The sequence below is a fragment of the Hippocampus zosterae genome, chromosome 15 (assembly GCF_025434085.1).
Source record: "Hippocampus zosterae strain Florida chromosome 15, ASM2543408v3, whole genome shotgun sequence".
Lineage (NCBI taxonomy): Eukaryota > Metazoa > Chordata > Actinopteri > Syngnathiformes > Syngnathidae > Hippocampus > Hippocampus zosterae.
The window spans coordinates 17,593,520-17,618,311 of record NC_067465.1 but is presented as its reverse complement, the minus strand read 5'-3'; the positions used below and the strand labels follow the sequence as shown (position 1 = coordinate 17,618,311).

Sequence of the window (24,792 nt, the reverse complement as noted above, 5' to 3'; positions counted from 1 at the left end):
ATAATTTGTTCTGGCCAACAATCACCACTAGATGGCATCAGAACACCAAAGGTGAAACTGCTTAATAGGAAATACAGACAGTAACAGTTTGTTCGTCCTTCATTTTCTATAAAGTACAAAAATAAATTCCTGGCAACAAAGAGGCAGGAAAAGTACGACATGAACAAAATGCGCCTGCAAAAGGCAAGGCAAAAGAAGAATCAGAGATTAACTAATAAACAAAATGACAAAAATTTCAATACACGGAACTAAATCAAGAGAGAAAGAATCATTTACATAACGCGAATCTAAGTGGACAAGAATGACTATGAACATTGGCATGAGGTCTAGAAAATATCACGAGGCAAAACAGCAAGCAAGGTCAATCATCCGAAAAAGCAGGGTGGTTAAATACCATGATTACAACAAGGAACAGGTGCGCCGCTGGAAGAAACGCCCTGGCCTCCCTTCCAGTCAGAGCTCAAACAAAAGCAAAAGACAGGAACGAACCATGACAGGAGTAAACTATCAAACATCAAACCAAAACTGACTGTACTCAATACAGTTTGGTCAAGAGGTACTGTACTGAATAACATTCAATACAGGTGCAACACAGGTGGACAAAGATATTCAGCAACATTCAAGCGAACACATTTTTTGTGTAGTCACTTTCATCCATCCATGATCCAAACCGCTTATCCTCTCGAGGGTTGCAAGCTTGCTGGAGCCTATCCCAGCCATATTGAGGTAGTAGACCCTAAACTGGTTGTCAGCCAATTGGCAGGATGCACATAGACGACCATTCATACTCACGATCACACTAAGCTTCAATTAACTTATCATTCATATTTTTGGAAAGTGAGAGGAGACCGGAGTGCCCGGAGAAAACTTACACAGTTTGACACCGGAAGGCCAGGGCTCGGAATCAAACACCAAACCTCTGCAAACCTCTGTAAAGCGGATGTGCTAACCAGTTGACAACCATGCCACCTTAGTATTGTGTACTAAAGGAAAAATAATAATTATGATTATTTTTACACTTAAACAGCTTCACAACATGCATACAAAGATATTAAGTGTAAAACCGCGAAAAAATTACCAACAGATGACATTAGAGGGACTGGTTATAGCCATTCTTTATAGTGACATTATTGAGAAGATTGTAGTCAATACATGGTCGTGCCTATAAAGAAGAATCCAGCTCTAACAGAGGACGATGATGGTCGGATGAGTCCCTCATTCAGTGGTGACTGGATGTCTTTCTGGCCTGGTGTTCAGGCACTGAGTAGAGTCGCCAATTGGGAATGGTGGATCCAGGAATGAAATGCATTTCATAGTCGATGTGGTGGGAGTGACATGGCCTTGACTATATTAAAAACCTCTTTGAGATAGTGTTTGTTTGTTTGTTTGTTTATTGTTTATTGAACATAAAACATATACAGTAATAGTTTGACAGAAAATAAGGTAGATAAAAAAGTAAAAGAAAGAAATCAGTCTTCATTCAACACAGTTATTATGTTCAAGGGAGTAGGATGAAGTAAAAAAACTTATCTAGTCCTACCCCGTTATGTGTTTATATCTACTAAATCATTTTTATATCAATCAGAAAAGAAAAAGTAATAAGAAGTCTCCATTAAGGCTCATACTTTACCCTTAACCGTGATATTTTCACAACTTTTGGTTTGTATCGAGATTATATACATCCTCACCCTGGCACTCTTGTGTCAATTTTCTCTTGTATTCATAATGGATATTGCAATACCTTTCTCTATTTATCAACTTAGTTCTGATTTATCATTATATTTAATGTTTAGTATTTATCATTTTAACTCTGATTGGTGTAGGTTGTTTGTACTATTTTTTTGAATTTGTTTTTGAACTCAGCAAGCGATTTACTCATTTTTAGGTCCGTTTCGAGATTGTTCCACAGATTAACACCTTTGCTAGATACACTTCTTTGCTTGATGTTTGTTCTTGTTTTGAGTTTTTTGAATAAGTTGGTACCTCTTAATTCATAGTTGCTTTCTCGAATTTCAAAAAACTTCTGAATGTTTTGGCAGAGCAGGTTATTGTGTGCTTTGTACATTAATTGGGCGATTTTAAAGTCAACCAGGTCATAAAATTTCATCGTATTTAATTTAATAAATAGTGGATTTGTGGGTTCCGTATATTTTGATCTATTAATAATTCGAATTGCTTTTTTTTGTAGTTTGAGAATAGGGAGTGTGTTTGTTTTGCTGGCATTTCCCCATATTTCCACACAATAGGTCATGTATGGTAATAATAATGAAGTGTATAATGTGTACAAGGATCTCTTATTTAGCACTTCCTTGGTTTTGCAGAGGATCCCTACGGTCTTGGCTATTTTTCTTTTTACGTTATCGATATGTGGTTTCCAACATACTGTAGTTTTGAGTCTATTACTAATCCGAGAAACTTGGTTTCATACGCTCTTTCTATTTCAATTGAGTTTACCATAATTTTAGCTTGGTGTTTGATTGGTCTTGTGCCAAAAACAATTGACTTCGATTTTTTCAGGTTAAGTGACAATTTATTTCTGTCGAACCAGTTTTTTAATTTGTTTAATTCGTTTTCTACGGTTGTCAGGAGCTGTTTCAGATTTATTCCAGAACAGTAGAAAGTTGTATCATCAGCAAATAGGACACATTTAAATAGTTTTGAGACCTTGCAGATATCATTTATATATAAGATGAATAGTTTTGGACCAAGCACTGACCCCTGAGGTACTCCGTGAGTGATTTTCAGTTGATTTGTTTTTTTATTGTTGAGTTGCACGTACTGATATCTGTTTTCTAAATAACTTTTTATCCATTTATAAGCTACACCTCTAATGCCATATCTTTCTAGTTTTTTCAATAATATACTGTGATCTATTGTGTCAAAAGCTTTTTTTAGATCTAGGAAAACCCCAACAGTAAATTCTTTGTTGTCTATATTAGTGGCTATTGCTTCCACAAACTCCATAACTGCCATTGAGGTGGTCCGTTTTTCCCTGAAGCCATATTGATTCTCACTTAACAGCGCATGCTTTTGTATAAAACTATCAAGTCTGCGAGAAAATAGTTTTTCTAATATTTTTGAAAATTGTGGTAGTAGTGATATTGGTCTATAATTTGTAAACAGATGTTTTTCTCCACTTTTATAGATTGGAATAACTTTAGCAATTTTCATTTTTGATGGAAAGATACCAGCTTTGAATGACAGGTTGCATATGTGTGTGAAAGGTCGCACTACATATTCTATAATCTGCTTGATTATTGTCATATCAATATTAAAGCAATCAGTTGACTTTTTATTTTTAAAAGTTTTTATAATATTTGATACTTCTTCTTGTTTTACTGCAGTAAGGAACATCGTGGAGGAGTTTTTTTCTACGTATCTATCCACTTCAAACAGGTCTGTTGGATCAGGAATTTGTTTTGCTAGGTTACTGCCGATGTTGACAAAATACTCATTAAATTCAGTTGCTATTTCTGCAGTTTTTTCCAAAATAGTATTTTTGCCTTTGATAAAATACTCTGGATAATCCATTTTTTTAGGACTATTTCTGATTACTTGGTTAAGTATTTTCCATATTTCTTGTGTGTTACCTTTATTCTGCTCTAATAGTGCATGATAATGATCTCTTTTACTGGTTCTTATAATATTTACTAATTTATTTTTATAGGTCTTATATTTTTTTTCTGCTTCTTCAGTTCTGAATTTTAAAAACAATTTATATAAATTGTTTTTCTTTTTACATGCGTTTTCTATGCCTTTCGTTATCCATGGCTTACTTGGGTCTTTATACTTTTTGGAAACTTTAGTTAATGGAAAATGTTTATCATATAAGAAGATTATGGTAGACTGAAATACTTCAAACGCTGTATTTGGGTCTTCGTTTGAGTAGACCTCGGTCCAGTTTTGTTTTTCTAGGTCTTGCTTAAAGGCATCGATGGAACGTTGGGTTCTTAGTCTTATTTCTGTTATACAAGTTGTTGATTTAGCTTTTCTATCGAAATAATTATGAAAAACTGCAAAAACAGGCAGGTGGTCACTTATGTCATTAATGAGAAGTCCACTTTCCATTTTATGATCAATCTTATTTATAAATATGTTATCTATTAATGTGGCCGTGTCAACTGTTATTCTGCTAGGTTTCAGGATTACTGGGAAAAAGCTGTTGCTGTACATAGTATTTATGAAGTCAGTTGTTTTTTTGTGTCTATTTGGGTTTAATAAGTCAATGTTAAAGTCACCACATATTATTCGTGTTTTCTTATCGTTGTAATAACTGAGCATATCTGTTAGTTTTTTATTGAATGTATCAATACATGTTCCTGGTGTCCTATAGATGCAACTTATGATGATATTTGATGCCTTTTTATTGTGTATTTCAATGGTTAGACATTCCATTAGGTTTTCTATTGTGTTTGTCAATCTCTCGATTTTACTGCATTTAAGTGCTTTGTCTACATATATTGCAACCCCCCCTCCTTTTTTGTTTTCTCTATGAGTTGCAAACATTTCATAACCTTCTATTTCCATTTCAGTTGTTTTATCTTCATCAAGCCAAGTTTCTGATATGGCAATTATTTTAAATTTATTGAATTTAGTCAGGTATTCTTTAATTTTTGTGAAGTTTTTATAGAGACTTCTACTGTTTAAGTGTATTACCGAAAGTGCATTTTCCAATTTTATATTAGTGTTGAATTGTTCATCCAGGTAATAGTCAGAGTTTGTTACCCGTTGTTTGTTGTTGAAGAAGTTATTGTCTGGGTCCAAATTGTTCTCGGGATCGAATGGCTTATAGTCAATATCTTCAAAGGGTTGGAAGTTCATGTTTTTGGGATGTGAATTTCCCGCTCCCACACGGTCGTCGATGGCTCCCTCACGGCCGTCGTTGGTTCCCTCGCTGTCGTCGCTCGCTCTCTCACCGTCATCACTGGGTCCCTCGTGGTCACTGGCTCCCTCGCGGTCGTCGCCGACTCCCTCATGCTCGCCGGCTGGCTGCCTCCCGGCTCTCTCACGCGCGCTGGCTGGTTGTCTCCCGGCTGCCTCAGGCTCGCCGTCTCCCGGCTCCCTCGCGGTCACTGGCTCCCCTGCAGTCGTCGCTGGTTTCCTCTCGGTCGTCTCTCGCTCCCTTGCGGTCGTCGTTGTCTCTCTCACGGTGGTCGCAGGCTGGTTCTCTCCAGGCTTCCTCACGGTCGCTGGCTTCCCTGCAATCGTCGCTGGCTTCCTCGCGGTCATCACTGGCTCCCTCACGGTCGGTCGTCGCTGGCTGCCTCGCGGTCGGTCGGTCTTGAAAAAGTTATTGTCCGGGTCCAAGTTGTTCTCAGGGTCAAACCTCTTGTGGTCAGTAGGGTTGGAGGTCATCAAAGGGTTGGAAGGGTCATCAAAGGATTCGAAGTCCATGTTTTTTGGTATGTGAATTTCCTGCTTCAGTAGGGTCAGAGTTTTTATTGTCGGGTGGTGAAAAATTCTCAGTATGCTGCTTGATGGTGTTGAACTCGAGCCTGTTGTGTTGGAGTACTGGTGCGGGGGTGGACAATAAGTTTGTTATGTCTTAAGTAGGCAGTTTCCCCTCTGTCACGTGCAGCTTTTAATTTTGGGAGGAGCTCTTTTCTTTTTTGTCGTACGGCATCTGTAAAGTCTTCGTTAATGTAGATGTTGGAGCCTTTTAAATATTTTGCATTTTGTAGGATCCTTGATCTGTCCTTGTATCTTAGAAATTTCACCACAACTGGCCTTGGTCGAGGTCTTCCAGGGTCTTGTCTTCCTGTGCGGTGAGCTCTCTCCACCTCAATTTGCCCCTGTATCAGCAGTTTCTCCTTAAGGATTTTTTGAACTTTTTCCTCTGTTTCAGTCCACGTTTCTCCCGGTTTTTCCTCAATTCCATCAATAACTAAGTTGTTTCTTCTTGACTGTCCTTCCAAGTAGTCCACCTTGTCCGTTAATACAAGCATGCCGTCACATACTTTGTAGAATTCCGTTTGCATGTCTTTGGAATGGCCAGTTTGACAGATTAGATTTTTTTTAATGTCGTCTACCTCTTTTTGGGTAAAGTTGATGCTGGTTTTTATTTCTTGGACTTCCCTGGTAAAAGTGTCAAGTCGTGAGTTTGTTGAGTCTATTATCATCTTGACAAATCCTTTGAAATTTTCCTGTTGTTGTTGCAAGAGCGCCGTAAAAAGTTCTTTTTGTTGCTGGAGTAATTCATTTACTTGAGTGAGGGTCAGGGAATCCTCTTCCTGCTTTGTGTCTTGCTTCTGTTTGGGTGGCATTTTGTCGGGTCTCGTTGCTAGCCGGTTGTATGCTAGTTTGTGACGTGTCCAGTAGGCTTGCTGCTGGGTGTTTCTAACGAGGCAAGTGGGTTTACCGGCTTCCTCACGCTCGCTGGCGTTTGGTTGGTTGGTCTCTGGTAGCTGGTTGGCACTGATGGTAATAATGGTGGTAGTAATGGTGGTAGCCCCCCCCCCCCCCCACCCTGAGTCTTGCAGACACTTGCTTCCACAATCCTCTCCCCACCCCAGAATCTTGTCGGTAGGCCAGTCTGCTTTTGGGTTGTGGCTTCTGAGCCACGGATACCCCAGCACCAGAATGTGTGCTGTTGAATAATAAAGGCAAAAGCTTATCATATCACTCATTGTCTATGGTAGCGGTGCCCTTTTCGTCGATCCTGATCGACTGCTATATCTAGGACTCGTCCCAATTACGTAGATCCGAAAGGTGTAGAGGAGGAAAAAAAAACAAAAACATTTGTGTGTCTTTGTACATGTTAGGAATATATTTTTGTGTTAATGTACACTGCACCCTAATCATCCTATCAGTCTCATTTTCCCCAAAAAATATTTTAAAAATAAAATAAACCAGGTAAATCTTTATAACCACCATAACGCATATCAGTGATATGCATATCAGTGATTTGCGTTATGGTGAATAAAATATCACCTTTAAGGGCACTAGCCTTGTTGGGTGGCATGATGACTTCTGTCTTTACCCGCAGCTTCTCGGCAAGAATCGAGTCCATCAAGATCTCATCAGCCCCAGGGTCAATTAAAACCTTAATTTCTATGATGGTGGCTTGGTGTCTTACCTTGACAGTATTAAAACTGGTGGAGATGGATGCCTCTAATGAGGGAATCGGGGCGATTCTGTCTCAGCGGTCTGAGGTAGATGGCAAGATGCATCCCTGCGCCTTCTGTCTCGCAGTCTGAGTTCCGCAGAGACGTAGGCAACCGGGACCTGCTGGCTGTTAAGGTTGCCTTAGAGCAGCAGGTTCGATCCGGCCCGCGGGATAATTTAAAAATTAAAAATTGCATAAAACGACACGGAATGAATATTTTTAATAAGATGCAATCCATGTTTTATCCACTAGGGGGTACACTGTTTTCTCTTATTTTGTAAAGTGTGGGCCGGGGTTACATTTAGATTTCATATGCACGTGCAAATGGTTTAAAAAATCCTTTCTTTATGAATCTCGTTTAATCCTAAAATGCATGACTGTATTTTTAAATACTAATTGTTCAAATTTTGTGCCTTTCTACAGTCAGTGGGATCAGTTGCACTGCATATATTTTTTTCTGCTTGGCTCTCGACGAAGGCGGATGCTTTTTTGGACAGCTCCTGCTCTCTCCCCCACCCTCTCCTTGCTCACCACTTAGTCTTCGTGCTGTCTTTGTCTAAAGTTTCCTAGCCTCCTACCGTATTTTCATCCGAAGAACTAACCATGGAATTAGTTGGCTGGTCTCTCGATGTAATCGACAAAATTTTTTCGACGAAAAGAGCAGGCAGTGGGGAGCCTGCTTGCCCTCCGGGGATATTTGCTGCCGGATACGCCCTGGATCCATGGAGAAAGTGGAGTGCCTGGCAATACTGTCCGTTGAGGATGTGGAAGACATCTACATTCTTGGCCTTTTGATAACAGGAATGCTGCTGTTTGGTGTTGGCAGCTGTTCTATCGCAAAATTCAACCGATGGGAGCGGCTTTATTGGAAGTGAAGAAGCTGACGGTCATTCTGGATGGTTTGGCGCGAATGTCCAACACTCAGACTCAAGCGGTGACTGAGCTCAACCGCAATATTGATGCGGTTTTGGAGCGACTCCGCGCGATCGACAATACCATGGAGAAGTTGGAATCTGCGCTGCGGAAAGAGTTTTCGGATCCGGCTGATCGGCGCCAGTGAAGAGATACAGACCAAGGACTCAAGGCTGTCTGGAATTGTTGGCGGCCGTCCCTCCAAAAACAAACAACGCTATCCGGCCTTTTCCCTGGATGGAAGCACACATGGAGTCTAGGGCCCCCACCATCACCCCCCTCCTTCTCGGCCATGGATTGATAAGCCGGGACTGTCTTCATGATGAGCAGACCTCGACGAAGCAGCTATGACCTGTACACGTATACACATACACAACTGGACAACCACACGCGCATGCACATCCTTGTTATCACAGTCTTCATCGCCCCGATTCTTTTTCCCCCGTGACCTGGTCGATATGCGGAGCGCTCGTGTGAATCCATGCAGCTGGTCATCTCGGCCGGTCTTTTTTTATCCTGGACTTAAATTATCCTCGGAAGAGGATAGTTTGAGCGTGGGGTTTTTTTTCCCCTCTCCCTACCCAGCATTTTTCCTTTCTGAATTCTGATTGTAATTTCCCCATTGCGGGACAAATAAAGGATATCTTAGAGGAGCGTCTTCATCGCTCCGATTCTTTTTTCCCCCGTGACGTGGTTCGACATGCGAGCGCTCGTGTGAATCCGTGCAGATGGTCATGTTCGGCTGCGTCGCGGTCACCGCTCTCCCCCCCGCCCCCTCCCCTTCCCATTCATCCTTCCCCTTATTACATGTTATGTCTTGTGACTTGTTGTAACTGTCATATGCTTATTTGTGTGCTAGGGTCTTTTTTATCCTGGACTTAAATTATCCTCAGAAGAGGAAAGTTCAAGCGTAGGTTTTTAAGATATCCTTTATTTGTCCCGCAATGGGGAAATTACAATCAGAATTCAGAAAGGAAAAACGCTGGGTTGGGAGAGGGGAAAAAAATAATAGTGTGTTTTGTCTATGTGTAAAATGCAGAAACTGCGCCCAACCATCCGGTGCGCCGAATGGTCGTGAAAATACGGTAGGTACATTTCAACATTTTCCTCATGTTCTTGTGCTTCGCTATATCAAAACAAAGGAAAGACATGATATTTTGGTTATTTGTAGCAGAGTATGGTATAATTTTAATGGTCTGGCCCACTTGACATCGACCAAGGCCGTATGCGACCCACAATATGAAATGAGTTTGACACCCCTGCCTTAGAGGAATGGAGACACTGGTTGGAGGGCGCGCAAGGTCCATTAATTGTGTGGACAGATCACAAAAAAATTGAGTACATAAAAGAGGCCAAGAAACTAAATTCCTGCCAAATTAATCCTTTGAACTATTTACTCTCTGACAGGCCAGGGTCTCACAACGTGAAACTGGATGCCCTGTCTCACATTTATGTTCCTGAGCCCTGAGACCAAATAACCAGAATCCATTCTTTCACTGAACTGGGTGTTTGGAGTGGTCACTTGGCAGATTGAAGAAGAGGTGAAGGAAGGAAATGGTGAGACGCCCCCACATAGTGGGATTGCAGAGATTCTTTTTTTTTTGTTCCTGTTGATCTATGGCCATGGGTGATCTACAGATTAGTTTCATGTGACGTATGCATACATTAAGTCTGGCTGCGCGTGCATCTTGTAGGCAGAAAACACGCTTGTGAGTCGTAATAGTCTCATGCCGTGGGTTGTCAGAATGGAAAGAGCACACACAGAGAAACGGAGCTGTGCACGGGCCGCGGCTGCGGGAACAGCCGCCCTGCCTCCCACCCTTCGCCGCCACCAGAGGACCACTCAGCCCCAGTACTGGCCCCTTCACCCGCTCCCCGCCGGGTGTCCGCGCCGGCCCCGCACGAAGGCGGGTTGGTGCGAGGATGTCAGGTTTCGGCGGGCTGCGGCGCAGACTCAGGACGGGCGACGGGCCTCGCGCTTTCCCCACCCCCTCTCCAGTGCTGGGGGTGGTAGCATGGGGTGCATCTCTCCGTTGGGTCGCCTCGGCCGGTGCCTAGCAGCTGGCAGGGTGATAGGTTGACAGAATCCGACTATTTAATTCAAACAAAGCATCGCAAAGTCCCACGGGGGGTGATGACGCAATGTGATTTATGCCCAGTGCTCTGTGTCAAAGTGAAGAAATTCAACATGAGAGGCAATTAAGAATGCCCATATTAGCAAACAACAGTGATGTCATTAAGATACACGTGCATCTTGGAGGCAATGTTTGCAAACATTGAAACTCATCTATTGGACTCATACATCGCTGCTCACCTGGCGTCCAGGGATCTAACAGTGTTTGTTTTAGCACAGTCGGTTATATACGATTCTGGTGGCCCTCCATGGAGGAGCTGGTCTAGGAATACAATAAACCATGTCCAGTCTGTGCTCACAACAAGACATCCAGCAGGTCTCGCATGGGGCTCAATCAACCTCTGCCCATCTCTTCGAGACCATGGTCGAATATATCATTGGACTTTGTCACAGGACTTCCCATGTCAGGAGGTAACACCACAGTGTTAGTTATTTTTCTAAGATGGCACATATCATTGCTCTATCCAAGCAACCCTCAGCTATCGTGGAAAATATTTTCAGGATCCATGGATTTCCAAAGGACATTGTGTCCGAACGGGGCCCCCAGTTCATCTCCAGGTTCTGGAGGGAGTTCTGCCGACTCATCGGTGCCAAAGCAACCCTGACATCAGGATATCATCCAAAAGACAAAGGCCAGCCTGAGCGCCTCAACCAACAGATGCAAGCCAGTCTTCAATGGGTTGTGTCCCAAAACTCAACTTCATGGACCCACCGGATCTGGGTTGAATGTGCCTACAATTCACTGCCCACTTCTGCTACAGGTTTCTCCCCCTTCAAATGTGTCTACAGCTACCGACCTCCAGTGTTTGCTGATTCAGAACCCCAGGTTTCAGTTCCCCATGCCTTGGGACGCTGCTGCCGCCATATCTGGGTCTCTGCCCATCAAGTAATCATTCGGAAGAGGGACAGAGTAAAGAGAGCTGCACACCGTGTGCATCGTCCTGCACCTGAATAGAGACCTGGGCACCGGATCGGTAGGGCAGAGGATGCGACCTCCCGGTTGTGCACGGAGGAGGACGAGATGTCTGAGCACCTCTGGCTCGGGTGCCCGGCCTTCCTGGCCGAGCGCCGGCGCTACGGACCGGGCCAGACTCTAGATGAACTTGCGCGTCTCCCACGGGCATTGCTGGTGCTTCTGCGAACTATCCTCAGGTGCTTGCGGTGATACAACAACAACAACAACCCAGGCACTGAGTGTGGCTGTCTGCTCAAGATGTCCACCTCTCGGTTCCCTCCAAGAAACTGGCTCCAAGGTTTGTTGGTCTCTTCCCGATTGACAAGGTCATTGGCCCAGCTACTGTTCACCTCCGTCTGCCAAGGTCCATTGATGTCCACTCCACATTCCATGTCAGCAAGGTCAAGTCCACAGCAGGGAGTTCATGGTTCTGGCTACCAGACCTTCACTGCCGCTGGAAGCAAAGGATGGTTGTTTGCTGTACAAGATCAGGAAACTGCTAACGGTTCGCAACAAAGGTTTCTTGTGGACTTGGAGGGACATGGGCCAGAGTAGAGAGAGTGGATCCCACAGAGTCACATAGATGACCCTTCCCCGATTCAGGACTCATCAGGGACCACCCAGAAAAACTTGGGCCTTCAGGTGTCTGTCCTGGCCAGTTGTTTGTGTTTGTCTGGTCACTTACTGAATGACTCTTCTCTTGTTTCTCCTCTTGTTTTAGGTCACTTGCCCTTCCTTTTGTAACATTCTAATTGTCAGCCCAAGCCTGATTATTTCCACCTGTTGGCCCTTACTTTGTGTATAACTGGTCCTTGTCTGCCTTTGTCCTTTGCCAGTGTGTGCCTCAAATAAATCTCTCCTTTTTTATTCTGAACCTTGCAACTGTGTCTTGTGTCCAAGCCTGGTATTGACAGGAGGTGACTATTTACAGGAACAAAACAAAGAGGTACTTCTGTGTTGAGCAGACTTATCAGTCAAGGTCATCTCCCTGGGTTTTCTTCATGTATTCTGGCTTCCTTCCACATTCTAAAATTTGTATGGGAGATTAAATGAACATGAAAAATTTGATGTATTTAAGGACAAATTGCTGTGTGCTCGTTTGTAACCAAAAATGGACCAGCATGCAAAAGTTACAGATAAGGACAAAGTCTAAGATGCATCTACTGAAAGTGGCATACATAGTCATCTGAGACTAAGGCCAAACACCGCAGACAAAGGGAAAAGATGATGATTTGTTTTTATACTCCCGTAACACACACACACACGCACGCACGCACGCACGCACACACACACACACACACACACTCAATTGCCAAATGTTCTTTAAAGGCTCTAATGTTTTTTTTTCTAATTTTCTTTCATTTTAAGGCAAAGGTTTGGAACGGACCGGCAGTATAGTCCGGGTTGAAGCCCACCCAGTGTCAAATAAACCTGTGGTGAAACCTCTGAGCACTGATGGAAGTGGCTCTTGGCGTTGGAATCCACCAGAAAAGCGACTGTCCCTACTACAGCCAGCCTTTAACCTCAATGATTTCAACAGAAATACGGACACCTGTGATGTTATGCAGGATGCCGGGTCACTGGATGGGCGGCAGAGTGTTACAGGGACCAAATCAGAAAACAAAGTTGAAGAGGGTCAACACATCACTTACCCACATGTAGGATATCAGTCACATTCTAATTTTCATGATCCCAATGCTACCAAACCTCTCACTCCCAGCACCATATTTGCTCCTCCTTTCCATCATCACCCTCAGTCTATCACTACAATTCGAGTCACCCCTGTGGAAGGGACTGGTGCCAGTACTGATGGCAGCTCTGACAGCCAGTCGGCTGCATCTTCGAGCCGGGAGTCCACATTGAGGAGAAAAAGTGACACCCCTATTCACTTTACTCAAGATTCAGGGCTTATCACTGATCACATTCTCCATGAGAAAAGTGAACTCTTCAAAAGTGAAAGCAGCAATTTTTTCAAAGAAAACCTGAAAGGTTTTCAAAATAACCCCATCCAGTCTGACAGGCATTTACAAAGAATGTTTGGCCATCCAGGCCCACACCCTCCACCTACTTTACCCCGTCCCCATATGAATCACTCTCCACCTCCAACTCTGGGATTGGCTGTTAAGGAATCTTAAAGTGAAGTCCATCCATTAAAACATTATAAAATGTGGTCCTGTATCACCAACAGAGATACAGTATTATTTTCAGGGAGATATTACAGTACATGTACATTCAAGAGATAAGGTGAATCTTTCGGCATAATGACTTTTATTCAAATAGAAGCTTACTTTAATTTTTTATTTTTTGGCAACATTGCCTCCCAGCACTGTCACACAGTTTTCCCATCTGTGCACAAGCTTCCATATTCCCTCAGCGTAAAAATCTTTGGACTGATGTCTCAGCCAGTTGCTCACAACACTTTTGACTTCATTGTCACTTTCAAACTTGGTGCGTCTTGTGAATGCTTTTAAGGGACAGAACAGGTGAAAGTCTAGAGGGGCAAGATCTGGGCTGGAAGTGGGATGTGGGAGGAGTTCCTAGCCCAGCTCGTTGATGGTCTGCACCGTTTGGGCTGCTGTGTGAAGCCTTGCGTTGTCATGATGACTTCTTCTGACTGATGACCCCTGCGTTTGTTTTTTATGTCTTTCTTGAGCTGCCTCAGCAATTCACAGTAGTTGGCACAAAGTTTGAAAGTGACGATTAAGTCAAAAGTGTTATCAGCGATTGACTGAGACATCAGTCTAAAGATTTTTACGCTGAGGGATTATGGAGGCTTGCGCACAGATGGGAAAACTGTGTGACAGTACTGACAGTACTGTCACACACTTTTCGAATTACTTGACTGAAAAGTCAAGTCATCAAGTCAAGTACAACTTTATTGTCAAATGTTCTGTAACATACAGCACAGATGAAATTTCTTCCCTCATACAACATACAACAAGAGAAGTGGTGCCCGCGCCGCCATCAAAAGAAAAATTAACATAAAATGACAAAATAATACAAGACAACACATTAGACACAGACAATTGTGCAATCTTAACCACGTTCCTGCATACACTTATGGGTGTCTTGAAAGGCGCTTATAAATAAAATGTGTTATTATTATTTTTATTACTTTGTTGTCTGAAGCAGTTATAGATGAAAGAGGAGCGAAAAAAAGTGTCCTTTTCACCAGTGGATCAAAGACGTCATGCTGTAATGTGCACACGTCTGCTACAAGCTCAGCTTGAAAGCAACAAGAAGCTGTAGCATCCATTAAGGAAAAAGAGATTGGCTCTCTTCTCCTGTCCCATGTAAATTCGCTGCAATTCCAAGCCACGACTTCCAGTTCCACATCCGCATCGGCGCTCTGCGCTGACGCTCCTTTCTTAAAAAACAAAAACCACTGATATCTGTATTACAAGTCCTCATCCTAAAAAAAATCACCTTATTTATTGAATAAGATACGATTAAATAAGAAAACCATTATTCGTCTCACAATAGAGAAATTCCCAATTTACAGTACCAAAGTTATGAAAGGAAGAAAGTAGAAGAACAAAAAAGTATAGGAGCTGCTGTAAATAATTCATTCATTCATTCATCTTCCGAGCCGCTTGATCCTCACTAGGGTCACGGGGGGTGCTGGAGCCTATCCCAGCTGTCTTCAGGCAGTAGGCGGGGGACACCCTGAATCGGTTGCCAGCCAATCGCAGGGCACACAGAAACGAACAACCAGTCGCACTCACACTCACACCTAGGGACAATTTAGAGTGTTCAATCAGCCTGCCACGCATGTTTTTGGAATGTGGGAGGAAACCGGAGCACCCGGAGAAAACCCACGCAGGCCCGGGAAGAACATGCAAACTCCACACAGGGAGGCCGGAGCTGGAATCGAATCCGGTACCTCTGCACTGTGAAGCCGACGTGCTAACCACTGGACTACCGGGCCGCCGCTGTAAATAATAACATAATAAAAAATAATACAACACAACACATAAGATACAGGCAGTCATTCAGTCTTAATCACCTTTCTACATACTCTTTGTTGTTTGAAGCAGTTATAGATGAAAGAGGAATGACCCTCGTATTGTGCTCCATTTCCTTGTTGAAAATTTTCTTATATCACGATATGCTTCAACATGTTTACAACTAATGAATGAATTTATGTTACAAGCCATGGAGAACTTACCAAGTACCTATCGAGAACCTACTGATAACAATTGCCATCGGCACAATTAAGCGTCTTACTTTCAACATCATGTCTCAATCTACTGGATCTATGACCAAAGCAGACGCGGCGCTTTTTCATTGTTGACCAAAAATATTGGACTGCTGAAACTGCGAAACATCTCAATGCTGTTTAATTGCCTGACAATTATCAATATCTCACCAGTTGAATTGATGTACGCACACGTTCTGCCGCTGATCAGCACAGAATAAGTTGGTAGTAGATTCCAATAGAATTGTCCTTGTTTGTTTTTACAGACATTACAAATAAAACATACTATATCCTGTTTGACTAGGGCAAACGCTTTTCAGTGGAATAGCCTCAAGAGATTTATGAATTGTGTATTACTGCATTATGATTCAATTAAATTTACTTTAATTTAACTTTGTATGCAGCGATGGCTGTTTGAAAGTGCTCTATAAATACTGTTGACTTGACTTACTCCATAATAATCCGCTTTTATTTCATGAATACACACTCTATTGGCAACAATATACTGTCGTACAATAACAAAGATGGCACAAGGGCAATGTGGATCTTGTAATGGATTATACATAAAATTGAGAAGAAAATAACACAACTGCACAAAAAGAGCCATAGAATTATGTGTGTGTGCATTTTCACAAAATCAGGTGTATGTCATGGTGATTAATTTTGAGTTATTGACAAAAATAGATTATTTGGTCAAAAATGTTGATTTTGAGATAAAAAAAATATATACTTTATTTTCATTTCCCAGTCGTGAAGGTTAAACGAGCATCCATTTCAAATGTTCCTTTAACCTGCCATCCATGTTTTTGAAATGCGGTAGCAAACTGGAGTACCAGGAGAAAACATATGCAGGCACAGGGAGATTATGTAAATTCCACAGAGGAAGGTCGGGGCCCGGAATCGAAGCCATGACATCTACACTGTGAGGGGGACATGCTAACCATTTGCCCTCCTTAGATTTTAAAGATTAAAATCTGAGATGATCTTAATTGCTTTTGAAATTCACTTCCGAGTGGTCTTTCAACACTTTAGGGTCAACACCTTTCTCCTGTTGCTATGGACCTTTGAAACATGTATGTGTCAAAACGTTGAAAACATTTTATTCAAATCCCGGGATTTAAACCTGGCAACATTGATTTGTTTCGGTACTTACATGTATTATACATAATTTTTAAGGGAATTAGGTGTAAAGTTGGAACACGTGAGAATCATGATTTTCATTTTTGAGACATAAATCTGATTTTGTGAAAACACATCACGTATGCTGTACAGAGAGAGAGAGATTAGAGAGAGAAAGAGAGAGAGAGAGATAGAGAGAGGGAGAGCAAAAGAGTCATACTGAATTTGCGCGTGTCACATAGAATACATGAATATAATGGTTTAAGATATCCTTTATTTGTCCCACACTGGGGAAATTTACAGCCTCCAGCAGCAAGAATGTGGGTAGAAAGAAGAAAGAAGAAACAACAAACAAACACCGTTCAATTAAGTGCAATATAAATACAAAATGGATAAATCGCAGTGCTATGTACAATTGTTTTTTCACATCACTTTAATTTATTAAATTAATTATCATTATTATTATTATTATTAAAGAATACTATTAAACTCCAAAATGAAGTATGTGTTTCAAATACTTTTTGTCAAAATGATTGATCCTATGATTTTAATAACAAACACACTGCATAATCAACAGCACTCCCGAATTATATTAAATTGCAAAATATTATTTTTAAATTTTGATATGATGCACTATGTTGCCTGAACAGTGCAAAAATAGGTTCCTTAAAATTTTTTTAATAAAATTAATATCTAATGGTTACTGATCACGATGTTGTTGTTTTACTATATCAATGAAATGTGATTTTTTTTTTTTTTGGCCAAATAATTTTTGACTTGTGAATCTAAATGGCTTGCGTAATATACTGTGATTTTGTGTTGTGCAAGTAGATGCAAATACTGTATATATTTAGCCCAGTGGGGTGTATGATAAAATATTGCCACTTTAAATATTTTGCTTTTTTAAAAATGTATTTTAAATGACTAAAAGTGTAATGTGGCTATGCGCTCATGTATTTTTGATTGGGCTTATGTCAGCAACCTACCTGTGAAATTGCAGCATTTGATTCCCAACAATAGCTTGATTTTGAAGTGAAAAGGTATACATTGGACATGTCTAACTTTTTTGGGGAACAAGACATTTTGAAAATGTGTGTACATGACAAGCTCTGTTGAAATGTATACATTTTTGATGAATTTTTACACAAAGGTGAGAATGAGAATGAGAAAGAGCAGACATATGGAAATTATTGCATCAGCAATAACATTGTGAAAAGCTGAAAAGTGTGCTTGGATGTTTTTGGAAGTGTGGAGTGGCTAAACTGATGGAGGCCAATGGGAAAAATTGGTACACCTGCTTTGTTTTAAAACAGAACTGAGTTGGACTTCTTCAAATAACTCAGATTTATTGTCATTATTTTAAGTGTTGCCTTAATAATCTTTGTGCAGACACAAATATAGTTACACCCGCAATAGCTTTTACTATGATTACCAATTTTTTATAGTGAATGTAAGCATCATAAGATGTGAATGCACAAAAAATGTGTGCATACAGTATTGTTGTTGGGTATATCAATGGGCATTTTACAATTCTTGTACACATCAAATTATTGACAGTAAAAGATCTGGTTTTGTATTTTGTCTGTGAGAATATTATTTAAAATTGTACAACTTTTGAAAATTACTACAAACATGGATTCTACATAATTATGGACATGTAAGAAAGAGAAACGGTATATGTACTTTAGTCAGAAAGCCTTTGATACTATTGTGAGCTGAATGATTTATAAACCCAATAAACCTTTTATGACAGGTCATAAAAATAATAGAAAATCATTTTCTGGGCTAGTTGAGACATATGCTGTACCCACACCCGGTTGCCTCACCGAGCTCCCACCCTTCTTCCTTTGATACAGTCGTTGAGTGGTTGCTTTTAAGTACTTTGGTTGATCTACTAAAATAAAAAGCAATAAATGAAAAAAAAAAGATTTGTCATGTGCCTCTGAGTTTTTTTTTTGTAGAAAGTGGTGCTCCTCGCTAAAGTGTAGTTTATTTCAGTTTTGCAATTGTACGTTGAGGTACATTGTCCCTAAACTCAACTCAACTGTATTTATAGAGCACTTTCAAACAGCCATCGCTGCATACAAAGTGCTGTACATGGAGCAATTTAACATATAAGATAAGATAAGATATCCTTTATTCGTCCCACACTGGGGAAATTTACAGGGAATATACAATAAACAGTAAAACAAATCGGTAATAAAGACGGGTAGAAAGAACCAAACAGTAAAACCAAGAACATACTAAGTCATGCTGAGTTGAATGCCAAAGAATACAAGTGAGTTTTGAGGAGGGTTTTGAAGATGGGCGGCGAGGTGACTTGCCGAATGTTCAGTGGGATGTCATTCCAGAGAGAGGGACCAGCAACAGAAAAGGCTCGATCCCCTCTGAGCTTCAGTTTAGTTCTTGGTACTTCTAATAATGTCTGGTCCGTAGACCTGAGGCGCCGGGCAGGTGTGTAGGAACAGATGAGCTCAGAGAGGTAAGGTGGCACGAGATCATTGAGAGATTTCAAAATAAATAAGAAGATCTTGAAAATAACTCTAAAATGTACGCGTAGCCATTGAAGGGATGCCAGAGTAGGAGTTATGTGCTCCCTCTAGCACCAGTCAAGAGGCGAGCAGCAGCATTCTGGGCCAGCTGAAGGCGCTTAATGGAGGACTGGCTGACTCCAAAGTAAAGGGCGTTGCAGTAATCGAGCTGGGATGTGACAAAGGCATGGGTTACTGTCTCAAAGTGTTCATGAGAGAAGAGAGGTTTTATTTTGGCCAGCAGAAAGAAGCTGGATTTAACACCAGCACCAATTTGACGATCAAGTTTGAAATCACTGTCCAGTTTAAGGCCCAAGTTTTACACTGTTGACTTAAGATAAGGAGACAGGGGGCCCAAGTCTACATGATGGGATGTACAGGATCTACAGGACCTCTGTCTTCTTTTCATTGAATTTCAAGAAATTTTGTGCCATCCAGGTTTTGATTTCTTCCAGGCAGTGGCCTTAATGAGAAAGCGTCTTTTTTGCTCAGTGGGACATCGATCTGGCAGTCATCTGCATAGCAGTGGAAGGGAATACAGTAAACATTCTCTGGTACGGACTGGTGTTTGCGCTGTCCAATCTGTCCTGATAACAGAAATTCCTCATTTGAGAAATGAGCATGGCACATGTCCTTTATGAACCTGCAAGTATGTTGACAAAATACACGAGTAACAACACAATCAATAAAATAAAAATAAAATATACTGTCCAAAAACTGTTTATATAACAAAAACTGCAATACAGGACTCACAGTCCTGAATTACAGTAAAAGGCACCCCAATAAAAAGTCACTTATACGTCATCATTTCGAATCTAATGAACGAAAACGGCAAAGCGAACACGTTTCTTCTGTCGTGTCGAATCTTTTACGCTAGTGCCGCGTTCTACAGGACGTAAGTGAATAAAGTTAAAATCATTCACAATTAGTCCTAGCTGTCGAGACCTTATCAATGAAAAACTGTAGGAATCTGTCAGAGATTTTCTCGGACAAAGTTAAAGAAATGACTCGGCACACAGGACAATTGTCTTCAATATCGGCGGGAACAGATCTCTGAGAGCGAACTACGGTTTATTTGCTCCGATGATCACACACTCGGCTCCCTCTCCGCCGGTTCGAACTCATTCATTTATTCATTATCTTCCGAACCACTTGATCCTCACGAGGGTCGCGGGGGGTGCTGGAGCCTATCCCAGCTGTCTCCGGGCAGTAGGCGGGGGACACCCTGAATCGGTTGCCAGCCAATCACAGGGCACACAGAGACGAACAACCATCCACACTCACACTCACACCTAGGGACAATTTAGAGTGTTCAATCAGCCTGCCACGCATGTTTTTGGAATGTGGGAGGAAACCGGAGCACCCGGGGAAATCCTACGCAGGCCCGGGGAGAACATGCAAACTCCACACAGGGAGGCCGGAGCTGGAATCGAACCCGGTACCTCTGCACTGTTAAGCCAACGTGCTAACCACTTGACTACCGGTCCGCCCCCGGTTCGAACTTTTATTGCAAAATACAAGAAAGACACTGCCCCCTAGATTTGCATACCGCGTCCCCCGGTACAGCCCCTCGGTAGTGATCTGATCTAACCGAATACACATGTCACAGACTTTGCTCATGACAAATGTCCACCTGGGCGCGGCACCTGTTCCAAAACCGTCTTTTGGTATAAAACAACTCTTTGTTCCCAATTTGTTTATTCCCACTCTGTGTATGAATCTAGCCTTCTTCCATCTGTTCACCCCCCTTGCTTTGACGTGATTACTCAAGAAAAAGTCCTCCGCCCAAACGGCCGACACCTCTGCGCTGAGTATGTCCAGACATGCCCAAATTAACCGAAACTTTAAACATGATACAATTTTGTTCATAGATTTCTATGTTGTTGAACAGATCAGAATCTGTTGCACATCTGGGGTGAAGAATCCGAGCAAGTAGGCAGAGGCGGTTTGAGTACAGAATCTATCATTTTACATAGTGCGCGTGGGTTATATCGGTTAGCTTGAATGAGGTCCAACAGATATTCTCTTTTGGCCTTTTTTACTGTGAGCTGGTAGTTACGCCAGCAGTCTTTCCAAATTTGATAAGAGACATACAATTTGTCTTTTTCCCACTTGCGTTCGGCTTTACGACACCCCTGCCTAGCTGCGTGAGTTTTGTCTATTGTTTTGTATATTTAAACTTTTTTTCTTTGCGTACTTGCATCATGTTTAATTGCACAATATCACAACAAATTGCACTGTATCGTATCGGATCGCATTGATTTGAACTAAATGTGTATCGCGTTTTATCACATCGTGAAGACGGTGAAAGGTATCGCATCGTGTCGCCAGAAAATTCCATGTATCGTTTAAGTATCGCAGCGCTGCTAGTGCATCGAGATGTGTATCGAATATATACATATTAGAGCTGTCAAACGATTAAAATATTTAATCTAATTAAAAATGCAACTGTAATAATTAACTCAAATGAACTAAAAAGTTAATCGTGATTACTCACACATTTTTTATCGTTTCTGAATTTCCTTTTACATTTTTTGTCCTATTTTGTCCCATTTTAATGCTCTGATCAACTTGGAATCATTAATCAGTTTTCTATGTGCTAAATGCAAATATTTACTGAAATAACAATTTCAATTTTCAATTTTACATGAACATTTTTCACTTGGAGCAGTTGTTCACACATAATCTCTCACACAATATTACTGTCCATCAACAACAGTGAAAAAAAATATTTTGTCACACAACAGCTGCTTTATCAGCTTTTTTAATGAAATCAAAACAGAGCAATATAACATTATAAAGTGCTCATCTAAGGTAAACTAGTACACAGCCTATAGTGGATTTAAACCATGGTTGCATACTTCGTTTTTCTGAAGTTTACTTTGAACACACAGTCTGTTTCTGTATGTTTGTTGAAGAATAACAAGACACCGGACACCAGTGTTCGTTATGTGCCGCTGTATTCAAAACTGCCGGTCGTACAAACAAGCGAAAGCACTTCCCCCGTGCTGCTGGGGCAAACCATTCTGAAAGAGGGGGGTTTCACTCCCCCTAACACAGTCAGGCTATGTTGATTATGTTGGTCCTTCTTGCGCGGAAGTCTCTCTACGGTTTTTGCATCTACCTCATTTCGGATGACTACACTTGGTTTGATGACAACACTTGAGACGTTTAATTTTCGCTAGGTCGCCACAACAGCAGCGCACTGTCACTGTCAGTCGAACACAGAGAAGCTCCACCTGCTTTATTTATATGGACACGGAACGCTGTGACCTTCCACACAAAATAGTTCCAAACACGTAACAATCGCGTCAGTGGCATACATCGTATACCTGTATGATACACAGAGAGAGAAGAACAGGTAACTTTGGTCTTGTCAGTGGAGCAATCTGGCAACTTTTTAAAAGTAAACTTTCCATTCATAAACTCTTTAAGTATCCGTTTTTCGGTGCCTCGCGCTACCATGGCTGGCAAAACAGACATGGGCGTGGACTTCTGCAGCGCCGCTTGTTGTTTTGTTTCTGGTGAATTTATAGAACACCGTAACATCCGCTTGTGACGTGTGCCGCGTTAATCTTGCGAGAAAAAAATTAATCCCGTTAAAATTCATTTAAATTAATGGCAATAAAAACACGCTAAACTGACAGCTCTAATATATATATATGTATATATTAAAAAAAAAATCCTCATCTCACCCCTCGGGTGGTGTCCGTCCCTCATTCAGCTTGGGTCCTCTACCAGAGGCCAGGAAGCTTGAGGGTTCTGCGCAGTATCCTTGCTGTTCCCAGCACTGCACATTTCTGGACGATCCAACACATAACTGCCCTTGGCTTTGCGGTTGTAGATCCGGGCGTGACGGGTCTGTTCCTTGAGTGCATGCTGTTGAGCAATCCGTGCGGCCTCAGAGAGATCCTTCTTCAAGTTGCTCACAAACTCATTGTGACTAACAACATTGGCATTCTCCAAGACATGATGGAACATAATGTCAATGGGCAAGCGAGGGACTCGTCCAAACATCAGGTAGAATGGTGCAAAGCCCGTGGTCTCATGTACTGTGCAGTTATAGCAGAAAGTCAGCATGTTCAACATCTGTGGCCATTTGGACCTGGACTTCGGGGGAAGTGTTCTGATCATGCCCCCAAGAGTCCGGTTAAATCTTTCCGCAATCCCATTACCCATGGGGTGATACGGCGTCGTGTGGGACTTGTGCACACCCGCCAACTCGAGAAGATCCTTGATAAGTCCACTCTCAAAGTTAGCTCCCTGATCCGAATGGATCCTTTGGGGGAACCCGTAGATGCAGAAAAACTTATCCCACAGGCAGCGGGCAACCTGCTTTGCTGACTGGTTCCTGCAGGGGAAGGCAAGAGCCAACTTTGAGAAATGGTCTGTCACAACAAGGACATCAGTGGTTTTCTTGTCACCCGACTCCGCTGTCCAGAAATCGATGCACACCAGTTCCATTGGAGAGGAAGTGCGGATGTTCTCCAGGGGTGCCCGGGCGTCTGGCTCAGGGGTCTTACCCACGATGCATCTCTGGCATTGCCTCACATGCTTTGTGATATCGTTTTCCATCCCAGTCCAAAAGAACCTTTCACTCGCCAGAGAGAGCGTCCTCGAACAGCCCTGATGACCAGCTGTGTCATGAACTCCATGCAGAACTTGATGCTTCAGAGACCCAGGTATGACAAACTGGAAGACCTTACGGTTTGTGTGGCGATCTTTCCTAACTCTGTATAGAGTCCCATCACGGACTTTCAGCTTCTTCCAGTGCCTCAACAACATAAGCACACAGCTCGACTCAGCTGCTCTCTCGCGTGCAGTGGGTCTCATATGCCGACGAACATAGAAGAGTACTCTGCTGATTGTAGCATCTTGCTGCTGCATATCGCGTAACTGGCTATGGGGAATGACAATGGAAGGATCCTCTTCAGGTAGCTGTAGTGACAATGGGGTCGCTCCATGGAGCCGAGAGACACCACCAGCCTGATGGACATCCAAAACTGCAGACACCTCCTCTGCACCAATGGCACTTTCATACAACAGATCGGGAGCTTCCCCCTTGGGACCACCTCCATCGTAATCCCCAGCCGTATGAACGACCTGACAGTTGTTGGACAAACGAAGAGCATCCTGCACCGTCTCATTAAAAACACCTTGGACCTCATTCAGTAAGGACAGGTAGGGCTCTTTCACAAGACGATGACTCACACAAGACTGGACGAAGGGTTCTCGACTCAGGGCATCAGCAACCGTGTTCTTGGGTCCTGGAACGTACTTCAGGTCAAAGTCATAAGCCGCCAGCTTCGACACCCATCTTTGTTCGCAGGCATCTAGCTTGGGCTTGGTCAGAATATAGGTCAAGGGGTTGTTGTCAGACCAGGCAGTAAAGTGTCTGCCTTTCAGCCAGTGAGAAAACTTGTCACAAATAGCCCACTTCAAAGCAAGGAATTCAAGCCTGTGAGCAGGATAGTTCAACTGGGCTCGCGACAACGTTTTACTCGCAAAAGCCACTGGCCTCGCAACCTTGTCACCAGGTTGGAGCTGGGAAAGGACGGCCCCGATGCCGTCAAATGATGCATCAACAGCAAGGATGAAAGGTTTCCCGAAGTCGGGATGGGCCAACGTTACACTGTGCGACAAATCGTGCTTCAAAATGTCAAAGGCACTTTGACACTCAGTGGTCCAGTCATCCGGTCTCAACTTTACATGACTTGAAGCATCCAATGCAGGTTTCGCCCTTCGTCTGGCTTTACCACCAGTCTTCTGACCGGAAAGGAGCTTAAACAGGGGTTTGGCCTTGACGGAGCAGTCCTCAATGAAGTGCTGATAATACAG

The 24,792-nt window shown here is 42.3% G+C and overlaps 1 protein-coding gene across 5 annotated transcripts in view; it reads left to right on the top strand.

Annotated features, from left to right (window-relative positions):
* Positions 1 to 13,388, top strand: part of LOC127616672 (phospholipid phosphatase-related protein type 4-like) — an 84,489-nt gene extending 71,101 nt beyond the window's left edge. For 4 of the 5 annotated variants that reach the window (XM_052088417.1, XM_052088418.1, XM_052088416.1 and 1 more), the window contains one exon: positions 12,475 to 13,388. In XM_052088417.1, the coding sequence (XP_051944377.1) occupies positions 12,475 to 13,241 (767 nt within the window). In that variant the 3' untranslated portion in view covers positions 13,242 to 13,388. Of the gene's footprint in view, positions 1 to 11,038; positions 11,119 to 12,474 lie in introns of those variants that run through there. The other variant, XM_052088419.1, reaches the window with a different exon arrangement.
* Positions 13,389 to 24,792: the final 11,404 nt, after the last annotated feature.